The sequence below is a fragment of the Sceloporus undulatus genome, chromosome 1 (genome assembly GCF_019175285.1).
Source record: "Sceloporus undulatus isolate JIND9_A2432 ecotype Alabama chromosome 1, SceUnd_v1.1, whole genome shotgun sequence".
Lineage (NCBI taxonomy): Eukaryota > Metazoa > Chordata > Lepidosauria > Squamata > Phrynosomatidae > Sceloporus > Sceloporus undulatus.
In genome coordinates this window covers 44,479,720-44,500,575 of record NC_056522.1, presented here as the reverse complement: position 1 = coordinate 44,500,575, position 20,856 = coordinate 44,479,720, and the positions used below count along the sequence as shown (strand labels likewise).

At 37.4% G+C, this 20,856-nt stretch overlaps 1 protein-coding gene across 5 annotated transcripts in view; it reads left to right on the top strand.

Annotated features, from left to right (window-relative positions):
• ENAH (ENAH actin regulator) overlaps positions 1 to 20,072 on the top strand; it is a 98,150-nt gene extending 78,078 nt beyond the window's left edge. For 3 of the 5 annotated variants that reach the window (XM_042454324.1, XM_042454333.1, XM_042454341.1), the window contains 10 exons: positions 1,844 to 2,184; positions 5,370 to 6,137; positions 7,440 to 7,735; positions 8,126 to 8,259; positions 8,598 to 8,652; positions 8,798 to 8,846; positions 11,169 to 11,235; positions 12,662 to 12,740; positions 15,491 to 15,548; positions 16,884 to 20,072. In XM_042454324.1, coding sequence (XP_042310258.1) covers positions 1,844 to 2,184; positions 5,370 to 6,137; positions 7,440 to 7,735; positions 8,126 to 8,259; positions 8,598 to 8,652; positions 8,798 to 8,846; positions 11,169 to 11,235; positions 12,662 to 12,740; positions 15,491 to 15,548; positions 16,884 to 16,921 — 1,885 coding nt within the window. In that variant the 3' untranslated portion in view covers positions 16,922 to 20,072. The remainder of the gene's footprint in view (positions 1 to 1,843; positions 2,185 to 5,369; positions 6,138 to 7,439; positions 7,736 to 8,125; positions 8,260 to 8,597; positions 8,653 to 8,797; positions 8,847 to 11,168; positions 11,236 to 12,661; positions 12,741 to 15,490; positions 15,549 to 16,883) is intronic. The other 2 variants (XM_042454351.1, XM_042454359.1) reach the window with 2 other exon arrangements.
• Positions 20,073 to 20,856: the final 784 nt, after the last annotated feature.

Below are 20,856 nucleotides of genomic sequence, written 5' to 3'. Positions count from 1 at the left end.
CTCACTATTCTCACGTAACTCCTGATCGTGCTGTTCACATCCGTCCTTTCAAAAACTAACCATTTATCTAGTCTTTGTTTCCTGTTTCAACCTGTTTTTATGCCATAAATCCATAATTTTTTTCAGCTAATTGCACTACTGCTAAGTTTGTTCCGCCGTCTAAATGGTATCATCCATTTGCATCTATTTATTGATGCTTTCAAAGAACTCTGAAAGATTAGTTAGACAGGACTTTACAGAATCCAGGTTGATTCTTTTTTAGCATAATTGCCCTTCTGTATGTATGTTTGACCATTTTATCCTTATTTATACTTCACTCATGTACCTACAACTTCTGGTTTAAAAAAACTGCTCTGGATCACCCTTTTAAGATGGTATTACATTGGCCACTTTCCAGTGCTCTGATACAGAAGCTTATTTTAGAGACCTGTTGCCTGTTTTAGTTAAAATAGCAGTTTTAATTTTTAGTTATTTAAGTACTCTTGAGTAATCCTATAATTTAGTTGTTTTTAATTTGTCAAAAAGGCCTGGAACGTTTCCTGAGCACTACTATTTACATCACCTCCATTCCCACTTGTTATTTTTCCCATATCTTCCATAATGAAGACAAATGAAAATAATTCATCCAGTTTCTCTGAAGTCTTCCGAATCATTAATTTCATTGTTATCCAACTGACTCCCTCAGTGATTTCCTGCTCCTGATGTATTTAAAGGATTATTTATTGTTGACCTTGATGCTAATAACAGTATGTTCCTCAGAATCTGTTCTTTCCTGATTTTCTGCGTTTTCCCTTATGCAAGTTAGTGTCTCTTCTCTCCAGTTTTTGAAGAAAACCTTTTTCTCTCTTCCTCGCCCTTTTATATTAGCTTACTTCCTAGCTTGTTAGCCATGTTGATGACCTTGAACTTCATAGTTTTCTTTCTGACCTGTGGTTTACCTTGTAACTGAACATAATGTGGGTTTGTGTTGGTTCCAAGCATCCTTTGGTTCCAAGCATCCCTTTGAATTTAAAGATTGCACTTTGATCATCATACAGAACATAATACTGCAGACTTTTCATATCCAACTGCTATTGGTCAGTAGCCAATACAAGACACATTCCAAAACAATGCCATGTGCCAGAACAGTTAAAAGCAATCATACAAAATTGTTGTTATAGAGAAACCCTTAAAGTGAACAAAATTTGGCTACCAGTCCTTAGGAATAGCAAAATAAGGACTCAGCAAATGCAAATGGGAAACCATTCAGAGTCAGGGGCTTTGCCAGCAGACAATGAGCACTAATCAAGCAGACACTAATCCTCATTTTCATTAGCCTCTCACCCTGAGGCCTGCCATTAGCAACAGAACAATAGACATGCAGATCACTCCTGCCTTCCCAGGCTCACACAGTGTATGTATGTGTATATATGTGTGTATGTATATGTGTGTGTGTGTGTGTACACACACACACACACACACACACACACACACACACACACACACACTTTTTCCAGGCAAGCATTCTCTGAAGATGCTAGCCACAGATGCTGGTGAAAAGTCAGGAAGAAATTCTTCTAGAACATGGCCACATAGCCCGAAAAACCCACAAAAAACTATGGATGCCGGCCATGAAAGCCTATGACTTCTCATTGCTGTTATAGTATTTATGTAAGCTTTCTTGGAGAAGCGTCTATCTAGAAATCAAATTAAGTTAAGAAATAATGTTGAAAGTATGATGTGAAGAGTGGAATATAAGTTCTTTAATTACCAATTTAAGCCTTGCTGCTTAAAATTAATTACCATATTCACATTCATTTGATTTTTCTTCTTATTTTAATATTTTTCATTTTCTATCTTGTAGACAGCTGCAGGAGCAACAACGACAAAAAGAGTTGGAAAGGGAGAGGCTGGAACGTGAAAGGCTGGAGCGGGAAAGACTAGAACGAGAGAGACTCGAGCGAGAAAGACTAGAAAAAGAAAGACTGGAACGAGAACGGTTAGAACAGGAGCAACTGGAAAGGGAGCGACAGGAGAGGGAACGACAAGAACGAGAGCGGCAAGAACGCCTAGAAAGAGAAAGACAAGAACGGGAGAGACAAGATCGGGAGAGATTGGAATGGGAAAGGCAGGAAAGAGAGCGGCAAGACCAACTAGAAAGAGAACAGCTAGAATGGGAAAGGGAAAGAAAACTCTCAAATGCTGGTAAGAATTTCAGTACACTTGAAATAATGGACTTGAGATGTGATGGAGTTGATAGAAGTAATCAAAGATTAAAATTTCCTAATTCCTGGAGAGTACTGGATATGTTCCAAGCAATTAAAGTTGATATATTTTTGATATCCAAAATCGATGTGAGCCCAATAGTTATGCTTTCGAGTTTTTAGTGTAGAACTCCTGAATATTTTTTTTCTATCTCAAGAAGCAGTTACTTAATATTATTTTATATGAGGGACCTAATTACTGTACAGGGGATCTCTGGGGAACTCTCCAACCACCCGCTTCAGTGGAGGTCTGGATTTTTGTTTGTAAGGCAGAAGTAGGCCGCTGGCAAATATTCCAAAATCAGATCCTTGTATAAAATAAAATGGTACAGTATTTGTAGGCTGCAGAGAGAAGACAGTTGAAGGGAGAAACTTGGATTTTGGACTGCCCATTAGTGTGGAGGCCACTGCTGCTGCTAAGGCTGCTCATCTGGGTTCTATTGCCTGCCAGCTTGTAGTGCCACTTGCCTCTTCGCACCTCTGGCTCTATTATTGTTATTGTTATTATAGCGGCTTCACAATATTAAAAGAACAATACAATTAAAATGTAGGAAAGAGGTACGTTAAAAATCATTGGAAAGTTCATTCTATTCCTTGGGCATTTTTAAAAAAGAAGGGTTTTGAAATCTCTTGGCTCTCTCTCTCTCTCTCTGCAGCTTGCAAATACTGAACCATTTTATTTAGGCAGTGGCAGTGCCTTGCAAATATACATACTAAATTATTTGTGTTGTAGCTCCAGAAGTTTTGAATTTTGGAGCATTTCAGGTTTTGGAGAAGGGACACTCAACCTGTACTGAAACTCAGTTTGAATGTTTTGTGTTCAAAGCCTTTAGCAGAACTTGCTCTAAGCTTTATTTTCCATAATCTGTACGATTAGGCTGAAAATAATACTCAGTAAAGTGGTTAGCATTCTTGGGTCACTATGAGAATATTTTGAAATCCAGCCCACTTTATATGATTCTAGTCATGCAGATAGCAAGATCACATGCAAAGAAAGGTGTCTTATGTTGGGTTACACTGCTTTAGAGCTGATTTACATTAATTGTTCCCACACAGATAGGATATTTAATACTCATTATCTCCAGAATATTTGATGGCTTGTTCTTTTCATATGTCTATAGACCTGTTTTCACTTACTTGACATCCTTGTCCCTTGCACTATTTCCAGTGCCAAAATTTAAATTCTCTTCTCTTCCTAACCTCTGTTGAAGTGCTTTGTTTTCTGTTGAAGAGCTGTGTTTTCCACACCTAGATTCCCGTTCTTGATCTTTTTATGCTTGTGTATCCCCTTTTTCTCAGCATTACTCTTCTCTACCCTGTCCTGCAACCCAGCTTGGACTATGTGTGTACATTTGCTTTTCAGGATTTGGAGATGAGACTGTGGCATTTAAAACTCTTTTCAAATAAATTCAATATAGTTTAGATCAGGTGGTGTAAGTTTTTTGTGTGTGTTTTTGGCTGCAACTGTATGCCCAGGGTCTCTGCCAGTTATATCAGCTAGCTTGTTACCTCAGTCTAAGCTTTGAAATCCATGTTAGCTCATTGTCTGTATAATTGCATCTCTAGCATGAGAGTTTAATCATGGCAGATCTTGCAAGAAGAGTCTTGCTGAAATCTTTTAACAAATTGTGTGGCTAGTATTTTAGATGAGTCATGGTGAAATTCCATGGATCCATTATTGTACTATGTTGTCAGTTCAGTATTTTGAAGATATGTATACAGTTGGCCCTCTGTTTTGGCGGAGAATCCGTTCTGAAACACACACACACACGAAAATGGAAACTCGCCGATATTCAAGCCCCATTGGCTTGAATGGTGGGTTGGGTGCACGACCCATTTAGTTGCCCTCCATTTCTCCCCCCACCCCCACGCGCAAATACGCAAAGGGCATGGATTTCAATCTGTGAAAATGGAGGGGTGACTGTATATTTAAAAGTAGAATTGGTTTTGGTTTTTTTTTTGTTGTTGTTGTTGAGATGACCATAAATTATAAATATGAAAAATTTATAAAGCTTTAAAGAAGTAGCCATTTGTATCTAAAATAAGTTTATTATTTTAAAAAAACCTTATGATCATTGTAACAGGCTTAGGGAAGGACTTCCCAGACACTAATTCTTTTTATAGTACTAAATACTTCAAAACCTTTATTTACATAATCAGAATGCTGGGACATTTCTATCTTGGGAACTGTTGTCATCAGTTTTGTATGCTTTCAGAGTTACTGGCTTCAAAGAAGTATGCAGAAATTTACAACACAGTGCTTTGCTTTACTGTTGAGTAGGAATGTGTGGCTGCTTTTCTTTGAGGTTGAATAGTTCAGGAATACATTTTCCTCTGAGTGAAATGTAGAACCTTAGAAATCATTGCACTTCATTATAGCATATAATTAACTGGTTCAGATTTAAATTTAAACTGCAGTTTCAGATTATACCAACATCTTTAGCATTCATTTCAGGGTTTTTTTTAAAAATCAGGCATCTCTGATACATGAGCTGCCTAAAAGTACAACATACCTTGCTCTGTTACAAAAGTTAAGTCATGCCTTGTAAACTGGAGGCAACTCTTATTTGAGACAGACAAGCAAGCAAAATAATAATTAATTCTTTATGTTTCTGATTAATAAAGTATTAGCTGAAAAATTAACAACTGGTAAAGAAGACAAACTTGTTTATGCTAGTTAGTTATGTAAGAATTTTGAATTTTTCATGTTTGCCTGTTCAGATAGTGAAGTTGTTTTCAGTAGTTATTTAAAAAAATAAGAAAAAGCCTGTCGAGATCCCTACTCTTGATTCCAAAGGATAGATTTTGCTGATTACCTTTTGAGAGTTTATTCTGTAGTGGAGTTGTTGTTGTTGTTTTAAATATTTCCAAAATGTGCTTGTAAATTCAGGCATTGGCACAAATACTGTATATATATGGCAAAATTGGAGGCTTCTCTTGGTAGTGTATAAATTCTCCTAGCTGTAATTTGTGCCTAATCCTGTGGAACTAACTGTAGTCTACATTTATAAATTCTGTTTGAATGCTGGTTTTGTTGCTTCATTAGCTCCCTTTTCTCTCTCTCTCTCTCTCTCTCTTTCTCGCTCTCTATCCTGCCTCTGCTGCTGCTTTACATCTTCTGTCCAGTTCCATCTTACGACAACTCCCCGTATAGTACTTCACTTCCTGAATACTCCAGTTGCCAGCCTCCTTCAGCACCACCTCCTTCATATGCTAAAGCAGTGTCAGACTCTACTCCAGATTATGCTGTAGTGACTTCTGCACAGCCAGTGTCCTCTCCCCCAACACCACCACTAAGGCACTCTGCATCACGTTTTGCTACATCTTTGGGCTCTGCCTTCCATCCTGTTCTTCCCCATTACGCCACAGTTCCTCGTCCAGTAAACAAAAATTCTCGACCACCTTCACCTGTGAACCCCCCTGCCTCTTTGCCCCCAAGTACCAAGCCTACTACTTGGTCTGCTTCTAGTTTTGCACCTCTTCCCCCTTCTCCTCCTGTAATGATTAGCAGTCCTCCAGGCAAAGCCACTGGCCCAAAGCCTGTTCTCCCAATTCCTGTTACTGCCCAGTTATCCCAAATGACACCATCCCCTACTGCACCCAATGGTCTTCCGGAATTGGCAAATTATCCGGTTCCTTCACCATCTACCTCAGGTCCAACACCAACACCGCCACCTTCCTTTCAGCCTCTCTCAATCTCTGGACCTCAAGCTTCCTCTCCAAGCTCCCCTAATGCCTCAGCTCCCTCATCCAAGCCTAGTGTTCTGCCTTCTCCCTCTGCAGCTCCCCCTGCCTCTGTTGAGAACTCTCTAAACTCTGTGCTGGGAGACTCCTCTGCTTCTGAGCCAGTCTTGCAGACAGCCTCTCAGCCGGTTGAACCTCCGTCCCAGCAGGGTAAGGTTTCTGTTATTAATACTAATTAACTAATCAGGAATGCATCCCAAACTAATTTGCATCTAAACTTTGAATTGTCTCGAAGCATTAACATTTTGAAAGCTGCAGTGATCTTAAACCCCCAACAAATGTTTAGCTGAATTTTAAGATAGTGGAGATATGTTTTTAGTCAAATGAAACGGTATATGCTCAGTTTTATTATTTTATTTTGTTTGTTTGTTTCTTGGAAGGTTAGTTTGACTGCTGAATGAGATTTGCTTTTGCAGGGGGGGATTCATTGAAAGTAAAAGTAATGTTTACTTCTTACTTAAACAAAACCATGGGACTGGATCAGGTTCTTACTAGTTCAATAATGATCAGTAAAAATAATCCAGATACTTAACTGATGGAATTTTCTTGTTGCATTTCATTTCATTGCAATTACAAAGACTAAATTGTATTTGCATTTAGAACATATTTAAACTCAGTGTGTATGTTGTTCTATTGGTTTAATAATCTAGCTGAAATTTCTGGGGAACCCAAGGAGTACAAGTTTGGTACTCAAAATGCATTACAGCTCAAGAGCAGGCAAACCTTATTGACTTGTGATGTTCTACCACTGCAGGAACAGATGAAAATCAGCCTACGTTGATAGGCAAAACTATATTTGTGGCTATGGGCAATTTTTATTCATTGGTGGGTAGGTGTGGATGCACACATATAACAAGTACGCACACTGGTTTTCATCTGTGGGGGGGGGAACAGTCTTTTTAAAAAGCTTCTAACCCACTAATGTATACAATATTTATATCTCTGAAAAGAATCCCAGGCATGAGATGCAACTATATAAATAAATACAAACTTTTTGTTCCATATATCTTGTCCTTAATCTTGTTTAAATCAGTAGAACCAAAGGACCTGATCAAGAATGTGCATATATTTCAGGCTTACTGATGGAATATACTCTTTGGGTGATATTTGACATTATATCTTTGTCTTTAAGGAGAAATCTTTTTGAATGCTCTATAGAGATTTGCCCAGTAGCATACTTTTCAGAGAGCTGGGATGAATGTTCTCTTCAGCAAAATGATTTCTTCTTATAGATTAGCTTTTCTTCATGCAAATTGTTTGTTCATTATTCCTGAATGTGAATGTTAAAACTAGTAAATATTTATTTACTGTGATCTATGGAAGCAAATTGATGTTGGAATATGAATTCTGTCCTCTTAAGGAGCTATAAAGCTAGCTTTCTGACAGTGTTCACGTCTTGTTACAGTTTTTGTATTTGGTTTTGTCTATGTGTGTGCGTTTTTTTTAAATTAGGTGTTGTACAAGGACCACCTGCACCTCCACCTCCACCCCCTCTTCCACCTGGCCCTGTCCAGTCCCCACCAACAGTTCCTCCTCCCCCCGGGCCACCTCCCCCACCCCCTCTTCCACCATCCGGGCCACCTCCCCCTCCTCCACCACCACCCCTTCCTAACCAGGTTCCTCCTCCACCTCCTGCTCCTCCTCTCCCCGTCTCTGGTTTTCCCAAGGGATTGATGTATGAAGACCACCGTCCTATAACAGGACTAGCAGCTGCCCTTGCTGGAGCCAAACTCAGAAAAGTATCACGGGTAAATACAATTCCAGTTATTAAATTTTTATTTAAACTCTTTATCTGTTCCATTTTTTTTTTATAATGACTAACTGGAATAATGATCAAGGTTGATCTCTAACTAGAGAAAAGGTTATTAGAACTAAGTATAACATACAATGTTGGCTCAAGCCTAACAAAACTCATGCTACCAACTTCATTCTATCAGTTAGTCTCAAAGTCCTTTTGCATGTAATGTTGAGGTATAGCTCAGTATCAGTATGTGGTAAGGCTTTTGTTTCATCAGACCCAGACAACCTACTGTAATAAGGCTGTCTTGATGCATGGTTTACTTGCCCTGTGTAAAAGCAGACTGCTGTATTTCATATAATTTCCACATCTCATTACATTTGCACATTGTCAATTATAGAATGAAGAGTCTCCTAATCCAAGTGGAGGAACAAGCTCTGCTTCACCTAAAACAGATAGTGGCCGTGGGAATGGGCCACTTCCCCTTGGAGGAAGTGGTTTAATGGAAGAAATGAGTGCACTGCTGGCAAGAAGGTAAGAAGGAAATTTTTTTCATAGAATTTCTAGTAGATATAAAATTATTTTTAAATTTATCAAACTTGTATATGTTTTTATAATGGAAATATCCACCATGAAGGTAAATTGTGAGTGGCTACAGATATTGCATAGCCCTTCAACTTGATTTTTCTTGATTACTGCAAACATTCACTTACGTCTTAAGATGCATTTGTTTTGTCATGGCTCTCACAGTCTTCAGGAAGTCTTGGGAAGTTTTTTTTCCCCCCCTGAGTTTGTAAAATGATACCATGATGATACATTAGCATGCAGTATTAGCTCAGAAGTAACCTAATATATTTTGTCCCCTTTTGAAGGAGAAGAATTGCAGAGAAGGGCTCATCAGAAACAGAACAAAAAGAAGAAAAAAATGTAAGCTCACAAATTAATTTGGTACAATAGATAATATACTTCTATAGCCAAATTATTATAATGTTGAAATTAAGTCTTATAATTTGCTAAATAGAAAATTGTTTCATTGTTCTGAAGTGTTGTATTGTTCATCTCATTTTAATAGGAAGAACCAGAGCCTTCAGTTTCCAAGCCTCCTCCAACAAGCACACCTGGTAAGTTAATGTAAACTTGTGAATTGTGACATTCTCATCATTGACACAAATTGTTTTTGTTCATTATCCTAATATGAAGCATAGTTGTGGTACATAATTCATAATGGGGTTTTCTTCAAATAAAACGTGCTTTAAAAAAACCAAATACTTACAAATATCATAAGTATCTTCATATTAGTTTCATGTACATGAAATTTCTGAGAGAGGTTGTTCAGGGTCAGGTGTCACCAATATGTTGGCAATACCTACCTACCTTCCACCTAATTCTAAGGAAGCTCTTTTTGTGTTAAACCAGTTCTTGTCAGCTGTAATGGACTGGTTGAAGACAGACAAATTGAAGCTTAATCCAGACAACACAGAGGTGTTCTTGGTCAGTCAGAATACAGGTCTGGGAATATTTATTTATTTATTTAGGTATTTATATCCCGCCCTTCAGCCCTAATGGCTCTCAGGGTGGCTTACAATATTATTTTTAATCAGACAGTTCCCTGCCCTCAGGCTTACAATCTAAAAGACACGAAACAAAAGGAGAAGGGAATGGTGCAGGGAAAGGGAATGAGGTCCAGTGGTTCTTCTCTCCCTCTGAGGCCTGGACCAAGGCAGATGGATTGGAGGGAGGGCTCTTCCTTCTTCCAGGCTAGCCCTGATGGAGCTGGACCTGCCTGGTGAACTCCCTCTCAGGCCGGCAAATATAGATACATACCATGTTAAATGGGATTACACTCCCCCTGAAAAGCCAGGTTCATAGTTTGAGGATACTGTACTCTTGGATTCAGTTCTGAGCCTGGCGGCCTGGATTTCATTGGTGACTAGGAATACATTTGCATAGTCAAAACTCATGCACCAACTGAACCTGTTCCTGGAGAAGTCATATTTGGCCATGGTAATACATGCCTTGGACACATCTCATTTGAAAGATGCTTGGAAGCTTCATTTTTCCCAAAGAGCTGCAGCCAATTTGTTAATGGGATGTGGCACGCAACTCCCTTATTGCAACAGTTCCACTGACTGACAGTTTGTTTTCAGGAGCAATTCAAAGTGCTGGTGATGACCTATAAAGCCCTGTATGGCTTTATGCGCCCATTAGAGCTCTAAGATTGTCTAGAGAAGCCCTTCTTTCTGTTCCACCACGTTTGCAGGCGCATTTGGTGGAAACAAGGAAGAAGGCCTTCTCGGTGGCTGCTCCCAGACTTTGGAATTCCTTCCCTAGGAAGGCCAGAATGGCCCCATTACTCTTCTCCTTTCATCAGCAAGTTAAGACATTTTTATGGCATTGGGCTTTTCGAAACTGACTTGGGTGGGCTTTTAATGTTGTGCAGTGGTGTTTTTAAGGTTTGTGTGTTGTTTTTTGTGACTCAGCATGGTGTAGTGGTTTGAATGTTAGACTGGACACTGGAGACCAGGATTCGAATCCTGATCAATCATGGAAATCCACTGAGTGACCTTTGGCAAATCACACTCTCAGCCTCAGAGGAAGGCAAGCAAAAAACCCCTCTGAACAAATTTTGCCAAGAAAACATCATGATAGGGGTCACCTTAAAGTTGCCATAAATTTGAAAAGACTTGAAGGCACACAACAATATTCTCTTTTAATTATTGAATGTATTTAATGTTAAATGTTAATAACTTTATCAATTATTTAATTGTTTTTTAAAAATATATATATTTATATTATTAAATGAAGCTTTTGTATAGTTTTAAGGTATTGTTTTTAAATACGTTGTTAGCTGCCCTGAGTCTCATTATTGAGAGAAAGGTGGGATATAAATGAATAATAATAATAATAATAATAATAATAATAATAATAATAATAATACAATTCTAGTTCTTCAATCTCTACACAAGAGGTCTAGAAAAATCTCTTTAGTGATCAGGAAATTACTTGTCACAATTTATGCATCAGAGCACTGGACTCTGAATACCAGAAACACGAGTAATAGTGCTAGTGGCCAATAAAATATGGCCAAAATATAGTCATTGTCTTATATATATATATAGAACAATCTTCTTTCTGATGATGATTAAAACAACAGCTCAGTTGTCTAGTATTAGCACTGACTTGTTTCAGCAATGCTGTTTTTCCATAGTCTTAATGTTATGGCAGAGCTTTTTCATTTACCTAACCTGAATACACACTTTAAAACATGTCAAAAATGCAAAGTCATAGTCTACTAAGTATACAAGTCAGTCTTTCATTAAGTTTTCCACTGATAATGTCAGGATCCTAGAAAGGATATCCCTCTCCTTAAGAATGTTAATTTATCTCAAAAGGCATCAATCATTTCATTTAAGTCTAATATTCAGTTATGTTACTTTGTACAGAACTAACAAGAAAGCCCTGGGAAAGAACAAATACAGTGAATGGAAGCAAGTCACCCATTATTTCAAGGTACTTTTTGAAACTAACTGTAAGAAGAGAACTTTACAAAATGTTATTTGGTAATAAAAAGTCAACTCCACAATATTGTAAATACAGGTAAATATATATGCTAGGGTTTTTTTTAAGGAGAGGGAATAAAATACCTTATACCTTTTCCATGGTTTGTTCCTGTGGTTTGTTCGTGGTTATTCAGGGTCATTCACAAGTACCCATTAAATCATATGAAGGTCTAGAAAGATATTTTTTTGTTTGTTTGTTTTCCGTGAAGCTAGATCCTGGAAAATTGGGAATTTATCAGGAACTCCCTCATACTGATTGTGTGTGTGTGCGTGTGTGTGTGTGTGTGTATAGATTTCCAATAGTAGTAGTGATAAGAAAGAAATCCATTATATAGTAGTATTTTCATGAACAACATATCTACTGTTTTGATGACATAATTGCTTCAGAATAGGTTGTTTGACCCACAGTTACTGCATATGCACTGTGCATGATTGAAGACTGAAAATACCATACTATGTCAACAGTGCCCTTCAGTACTCTACATTGGGCAAACAGGTCAGTCCCTGCACCAAAAGATATATGGACATAAACTAAATATACACAAAAACTAGTTTCAGAACACTTCAGTCTTCCTGAGCATTCTGTCTCAGACCTCAGAACAGCAGTCATTGAAGAAAAGAATTACAAAGAAAGTTTGGAAAGAGAAATAGCGGAATTGGAACATATCCACAGACTATAGTCCATCAGCAGTGGGTTGAACAGAGATAAGGGTTTCCTGGCAGACTACACACATTTCAGCAGTATCTAACCATGTCTCATGAGAGCACCCTTGTCCAGTGTATCACATCACCTCTGTTTCCCACACTGCATTCCAATACTCATTCATATTGTTATCTACTCTCCTTGGCTTTACGTAACAGCTTTCCTCCTGCCTTTGTCCCCAACAACCACTGATAAAACTGATCTTGCCACCTCATTTCCACACCCACATGGTTTTGAATTCAGTTGACATTTTCATGCACAACTGGCTTATATATGTCTGTCTCTGGACTCTCCCCTCCACCCAGTGCATCTGAGGAAGTAGGCTCAAATCTACAAAAACTCATGCTTCCAGCTTCTTTCTTTCAGTTAGTCTCAAAGGTACTACAGGATCCCTTTGCATCCCCTTATGTTAGATAATATATGGCCATCCTGATCATCTCATGATCACCTGCTATCCTATTATTATTCAGTTGGATGAACAGCTTCTAGATGCAAAAAAGATGGTTGGTTGGTGTCCCAAGAAGAAATAATGCAATTGGATTTCCTGTTATCACCACTTAGTGGTTTTGGGTTTTCTAAAACTTGAGAGACAATAACTATTTTAAAATGCTGAATCCTAGGTTGAAAAATGCATGGTTAACTTGAAAAAGCTGTGTCTGTCTGTTTTTCATAGACCAAAATCTGCATCCTCTGGGCAGCCCAGTACCAATGGAGTACAGACAGAAGGGCTAGACTATGACAGATTAAAACAGGTAAATATTTTCTACTAGAATATCATGCTGTGGTCTTAACATTTCTAATGCTATATATTTTATTTCTGTAATTCTTTCTCTGCCATTGAAGCAGCACCAGCCTGAGCAGTGTATATCATTATAAAAACAGTATCAGTGCTTCTGATAGAAGCATATGCTAAAGAGAAGGCATCACACCACTTGTGTAATGAGACAAAGTCCTTGCTGATTCCTACTTCAGCATGAAAACCATTTAAAAGGAGAGGCAACTTTATGATTCTACTTTCTGTGCATTCAGAAGTAAGCACCACTGAGTTCACTGCAGCATAATTATCTATACAGGAATTAAAACCCACAGAAGGCACCACACTATGCTTTGAAAAATTTATATCATTCTTCACCGATCTTTGGATGGATTTCCTAGAAATTTTAAATGGGCATCTTTCTATCCAGCATTTACTTTTTTTATATGTTACACAAGAAAAAATTGTATATGCTCTTATATTGGAGCTTATGTAAAACAGATACATCTCTGTACGATGGATATTATTGCATGCAAAAAACCCAGGAGCTGAGCAGCACGAAGGGCCTTTATATGCAGCAAGGTGGCTCACCACATTACAAAGCAAGTAAAGTAATGTATTTTAGTATCTTAAGAGCATATACACTTACCTGTTAAGACCATTAAGTCCAGAGTCTAAAATAATGCATTTAACCACTGATGAGAGGAAATTAAGGGATAAAACTGCCAAGAGCTGAAGAATTCAGAGAAAAGTAAATTATTGTCGTTATGGTTTTGATCTATAAGTAGAACCCCCAACAAAGGGAGGAGGAAGAGGAAATTGGTTCTTTTTACTATTTTATCTTCCTCCTCTTGCACATTGTGTTTTGTCTAATTAAGTCTTCATAGGGAGCTAGTATGGCATTGTGGTTTGAATGTTAGTCTATGATTCTGGAGGCCAGGGTTCAATTCTCAGCTCAGCTATGAAACCAACTGGGAGACCTTGGGCAACTCACACTCTTCCAGCTTCAGGGGATGGCAGAGGTAAACCTTCTCTGAACAAATCTTGCCAAGAAAACCCCATAAAGGTTCACATTAGGGCCACCATAAGTTGAAGACGACTTGAAAGCAAAGAACAAGAACAGGAAGGAAATGATTCCTTTCAAAAATCTGCCTGTGAATATTTGGGAGGTGAAGAGCATCTGAAGAGGAGATGTGTATTGTGGTATTATGGATTGTATTGTGTCATTATGTTTATCTAGGGGAAATAAAATGTATTATTTTAAAATATTTTTTAAAAGGAAGAGGAGAAAGTCTTCTTTGCATAATTGGACTTATGTGACATCCCATTTCATCCTTAGTATACCAGTTTAGATTTACTATCAGTGGCTTTATAAACATGTTCCGGCTTTAATATTCTGGTTAGGTACCTGTCATTAAGTAGACTTCCTCCATTAATAGGGAGCTCTAATTGGCATTAAGCAGGATCCATAAACCAAAGCCAGCCTGCAAGAGAGGGATGAAAGTGGGAAAGTCATGGAGAAGCATTCAAAATCTAGTGGTTCTATCTCTTTGCTATTTCAGTAATGGCTCATACTGAATGATTTATTTCCCTAACTCCCTCTTTCATGCATTGGAAGGGATAATACACTTTAATTACTCCATGTATTTATCTTACTACTCCAGATTTCCATTCATGGATGTAACTTTCAGATTAGGTGTATCAACTTAAAGTTCCAGCTTGACTTAATGATTTCCATATGGTTGGCAATGGGGGATTCAGGATGTCAGATTTTGTTGTAGGGAGGGTAACAGTTATTCCATTTTGGGTTATGTGCATTGAATTAGTCTCAAGAAGCTTTCAGTGCCATTGTTGGTATACTCAAATGTGAAAGATGGGAGTGAAAAAAATATAGATATTGTAGGTGCAAAAATCTTATGCAGAAGTAGAGAACATCTCAGGTGAAAATTATGCAGCTCTCCAGGTACAGTGGGATTGCATTCCTCACCTTTGGACATGCTGACTATTGCTGCTGGGATCTGAAAAGCTGCAGGTGCACTTTACATTTCTCTACTTCCTTCACATGTAGATTTTGAAGGTGCAGGTCCCTCTTTGATCAACATCAAAAATCAGTGATGCTAGGGATTAGTTTTTTGTATTTCTCTGGCATTAGTTTTTTGTATTTCTTCAATTCCCACTTGTACTTTACTGCTGTTCTTGGTTCACATTAGTTTGGGGTGGAAATTCATAAGTATTTTGATGCATACTTTTTCTAATGTAAATAATTTTATTATGCATTTTCCTAAGGCTTGCATTTTTATACATTCTCCCACAGATCAAAGCATATTTGTTTTTGGTTTTTTTTAGCAAGACAGACATTTTTAGTTGCAAATATTATTTGCATATGGTTTCAAACAGAAAAGAGAGAGGAATCTAATCTTTTATGGTTTCCTTCTGGTGACAGGAAATTGAAAGATGCACATTTTGTTAATGGTCTTGCAGGACACAGATGAAATAAAGTTGTCTCTTTAGAAATTTTGATTAATGGACATTTCTTTTTCCATCTCCAAAAGACACCAGGGGTGTAACCATATCCTACTCCCCCCCCCCCCCGGTCAATGGAGGGGTCTGGGGGAAGGCAATTATTTCTCTTGCTCTTCTACTACCCTACAAGTTGCTCCATGAAAGAGTAGACATGTTTATCTTTGTTTTGACACGTTTTGAATTCTATTGAACAAAAGTATTAACTTGTCTCTTCTGATACCATAGGATATTTTAGATGAAATGAGAAAGGAATTAACAAAACTAAAAGAAGAATTAATTGATGGTAAGTTGATGCACCTACGATGTAGCATTGTAAAGTTGATTAATTGATTAGAACTTGTATCTGTGGGATTGTAAAAATTTGATCAGAGAATGTTGAATTCGAGCCTTGTTCCCCCCATCTTTAATCTGCTCCAGTCCTTATATCTAAGTGTTCTACTACCACAACTCAAAGTAATGATTGTGATTAATTGGTTCACATGTTTGGCCTCTATCTAGAATTCATCTCTACTAGGCATTTGTCACCTGATTTTGACTTCCTGTCTCAACTCCCATATTTTAAAATCATAATATAAATACCTGTGAAATTGACCTGTCTCCAAAAGGTGATGTTCTGTACAAATGATCTGTCATAAAGATCCTGTCTCTTTTGCAAAGTTACTGACAACATACCTCTTCAATTGCCCTGACCTGTCCTTTCCTTAGCAGAACTTTTACACTCACTATATAGGACTTGGACTGCATGCCCTTTTCACATCCATCCCTCACACTTTCATGTCCCTCGTTCACTGTCTTCCTTGACATCATTTGCTGGGGGTTGTTTACTGTTCCTTATTCTGATGCCCAGAATAATTTTCTGTAGTGATTGTTTTCACTGTTCATCTCTGAAGTCTGCAGTTAAAGATTCTATAGTACGACTCCCTTATTCACAGGGGTTATGTTCCAGGATCCCTGAGGATCCCTGAAACTGCAGATAACAGAGAACCCCATTATTTTCAATGAGATGACTGTTTTCCAGCCCAGGCATATCACAAAATCACACTGAAGGGCCTAGAAATGCTTAGAAAGAACATTTCTCTAAACATTTCTAGGTCTACCAATGTAATTTTCTGGAATGTGTTGTCTGGAAAGTGATCATAGAAATGCACTAGATGATCTAGAAGTGCCTAGAATGCATACTTTTTTTAGACGTGGGTAAGTGAAACTGGATATTGAATTCACTGATATGGGGGAATATGAGTCTACCCCTTTCAGCCCATAGTGTTTTGTCTAAAATTTCAGAACAGATATTCCACTTCAGCTCCAATTTAATATATACATTTTAAAATATATAATTGTGATTTTTTTTCAGTACAGTGCGCCCGCGTCATATGCAGCTTTCAGCATATGCTTTCAGCATATGCTGAAATAGAGCTGCATATGCTGAAAGCCGTGCAAGGGGCGGCGCCTGCACACCGCCGCATGCATGAGTCCCATTCACTTGACTGGGGCTTAAGCATGCACGATATTTGGCTTACGCGGGGGGGGTCTTGATAGCCAAAATTCCTCAAAATATCAAAATACAGTTTCTTTTTTTCTAGCATTGCACAGTTAACAGCTTTTTTCTTCTTCAAAACAGCAATTCGGCAAGAACTGAACAAGTCAAATACAGCATAGAAAGACTAGGACTAAGCCATTATGACCACTGGTCTTGGCAACTACATTTTGTGAGCTGTTGGAAGAAATGGAAAAATACACTAAGAAGAAGAAAGAGCAAGATTCTGAAAATTTTCAGACATCACTATTTCCCTTTGCTGCTGTTTTCTGACTTTGAACAGGGTGGAAAATAGTCTTAAATTGTGATAATGATTTATGCAGATGATCCTATACTGTCAGGCAAGATCACAGTGCATTGAAATGTCTTCATATCAAAATAGAGCTGCATATTCATGGTTCATTAAGATACAAAAAAGAAAAGTTTGGGAAGGCTTTTCAGAGAGGTTTTCTTAAGGAAGAATTTAGCAAGCTATACTATTGTACAAAGTATCTCAGGTTAGTCTTCCTATCATATTGGCTATTTCTATGAATTAAAGATCAAACATGACTTCAGTTTACAAAATAATACAGATAGGAGAGTGCTGAAAAACAATACTGGCAAATGAGAAATTGAGGATATTTGGGAATTAATGATAGGAAGCCTCTCTTGTTAGCCTACATGCAGTTTCGTAGAAAAAAAATGCAAATGTTGTCCAGAATATAAAGATGTAGATGCCTTCCTAAAATGTTATGCTTTACCAAATCTAAAACTTCTCCAGAATACAAATCAATGGTCAAATGTAAATCATTAGATTGTTATAGACTTACCATAGGTTTTTGAGATTTTAAAAATTTATGCATGTAGACATTTTTGTAATATAACACAACCACAGCGTTGGCTTTTTAATTTAAAACATTCTTGCATGCCACAAATATTGAGTAGCCTTTTTCCATTAAGGCCTAGTTAATGCCCAGGAAAAATTTGGGATGTGTAGGGTTGGGAATAGGGGTGACTTTTTTATTTAAAACATTTGTATTAATTGCTGCACTAGTTTTCCTTTTATTGCATGCATGTGTAATAATAAGGAAAATGTTGTGACTTATCAGTAACCATGTTAAATAGAACCAGGTACTTAATACTTTTTTGTATCATTTTATTTGTATTTCACACTTAATAATGCCTCAATAATGGCATTACCAGTTGGGGTTTTTCTTTTTCTTTTCTTAACTTAAAGGTAAGCATTAAGCATCATGATAATACTAAGAGGTGATTTTTTAAAAATAAATGATGGAATGGCTTTTCCCTACAATAGCTACTTGCACTGTGTATTGAGACAAATCTCATTGAAGTGGGGAGAAGGCAAGCTGAACAATGTAAGTCAGTGCAAATGCAGTACTGTACTTCCAAACTTGTGACCTTCCAGATGTAGTTTGACTACATATTCCATTAGTAATAGTTAACACAGCTAGTAGCAATGAGAGATGGGGCTTGTTGTCTATCTGCCTCTGAAAGGCCACATTCGCCATCCCTGCTTTAATCCCAGGGTAAGTGATTGACTGATAGCAGGCCATGGGATCATGTGCTCTTTTGTCCCCATGCCTTCCCCAGCAAAAGTTCCTCTTGCCTTTCCACATACACCCCAAGAGTGATTAAGGGTTCCATCATCACCAGTTCTATTTTTGCCAGGATTTGAAAACAGTTGTTGTCATTGTAGCATTTAATAATGACTGAGGCTGGTTTGGCATGATGTGATTCTCTTCACATCAGAGAAGAGGGGTTGGGTGGAAATGAGCTCATGAGCTTTCTCCTGTTTTTTAATCCGTTGGACATACAGTTAACTATCAAATACTGACACACAAAGTTACAAGATGAGGAAAAGTCTTAAGAGCAGAGTGGCAATAGTATACTTTTAGGATCATGAAAGTCACATATTATCAACTCCTATCCCAACCTGTAGATGTTTATTAAACTATCCCATGCAGAGTTTCAGAATGGGGATGTATGTGTGATAGAGACCCTTCAATTAAATTTTGTGTTTGACAAATAATGTGCAAATAAGAGCCCACTGCATCTTAAGTTATTCATGCAACATTAGTGCCATATTTATTTTGTTAGCTGTTCTGATTTGGAAATGACTTGTAGTTTGGACATAACTATTCATTTTCTTAGATTACCCAGTTCCACCCAGTTTAGTTCACTAGAAAGCTTTAATTAGCACATCTCCCCAAGCATTAGACACCAAAGCAAATTAATCAGTCCTATTTCTGCATACAGGCTTGAATATCCCCCACCTTGTACAAGATATAAGTATGGCAGATAAAATATATAACCCCAAATCAGTGGTGACTTTTTAAAAAATACTCTTTGCATACATTAGTTGAAGGCATTTAAATCTCAAGACAAATAATGTTGATCCCATTGAGAGGAGGCATTTCCATCTTTTGAAAGTAACTTCTGTTTAGACAGTAATTAAACTTTAAAACATATTATTTTCAGAAATCATGTTTGATTTTGTTTACAAACAAAATTTTGAGATAGTCTAGCAGAATGTTACAGGTGTAAGTGGTCCAAAGGTAAGAAAATTAAGTTACTGATTGTGAATGAAACTGGTTAATGCACTAAATGTTTTGTGCCTTGGTCTAAAGTTAACATGATTTCTGTGAAAAAGGAAAAAACCCAGAGGTCTTCATACTCTTTCTACATGCATAGTTACATGAATTGGACCACTCTGAAATATCTAGTTTTAGTTAAATTGTAAATTCCAGCTGTTGTACTAACAGCTATGCCATTGCCAGATATTCCTGTAATTAAAATTAGCTACAGGCTATTAGGTTATTTTAATTACTGTTCTTTAAAAATGTTATGATGGTTCCTGTGCTTTTGTACAGCGGATGCCTTAAGCTGAATATGGTTTAGGGGATCACTTTTAATTCCAGGAAGGTATTGCTTTCCTCAACACTGTGATCTGATCTGTGATAAATCTGTCCTATCCATATACAAGTGGCTAACAAGTCAATTGCATACAAACTGAATGTACAAATCTTAGTGCTGGTGCTGAAATCTCTTCAGAGTTGTCATGAAACATTGTTCAAAAAGTTTGCAAGCATCAAGTGTCAATCAAAACTGAAGATGAAACACTAATGAATGTTGAATTTTCATGCATTTAGTTTTACCTCCTTTTGAGTTTTTCAGTTAATTCTCTTGCTATTTTTACCATATTGTGTCATTTTAAAATTTCTTAAATGCTAACTTTGTTTTGTTTGAGCAGATGAAATAAAATTGCAATATATACATGTTGCTGTTATTATTTTGTGAACCTTGATGTCATATTGGGGGGGGAAACAGACTACTCTTAATATAATGTATTTCCATTGCCCTTCTGAATTCTCAGCATTGTGTAAGTGCTACCTCCACAAAGAATGTAACAGAGTTTGTTCATATTCAGCATTGATTTTGAATCCAAGATACTGTTTATTACTTTTTCACCTTGAAGCTGCTTTTCAGTTTTGATTCCTCTCCATCCAGCTCCCCTGTACCTTAGATGTATATACAAATTGCACAGAAGCTAACTAAAATCACATTTTGCTCAAACCTCTGTGCTACTGACTTGGTTCAGATTTCTGTAAGTTTCCTGCTTTTCATCCATTAGCTTCCCTTCTCCTCCTTTTCTTTACTGGCATCTTGTGTTTAATATAAAGCAAAACTACTTTACCTTGTTTGTTTTAACAAGCTTCACAACTATCCAAATAGTTTTGAAAACATGCTTCTAAAGGAATCATGCCTCACTTTCTTGATAATGACTGTTACATGATTTGAGAAGATAGCTCCTTGACCCTCTGTGTTTAATTTAGAAGCTCAAGGTCAGGCATTTTGAGGTCAAACAGAACTACAGATTCCATGAACAGAATGGAATTGTAATCACCATTCTGTCAAGTAGAAAATATGATGGAATCATTATGGAATAACATCCAGAAAGAGGGTATGTTACTGACTTCTGTGAAAAATACAAGGAAAAACTGTAAAGTCCCAGATGTCTGACTTGAGATTAAATGCTATATGATGGACAGTTATTAAA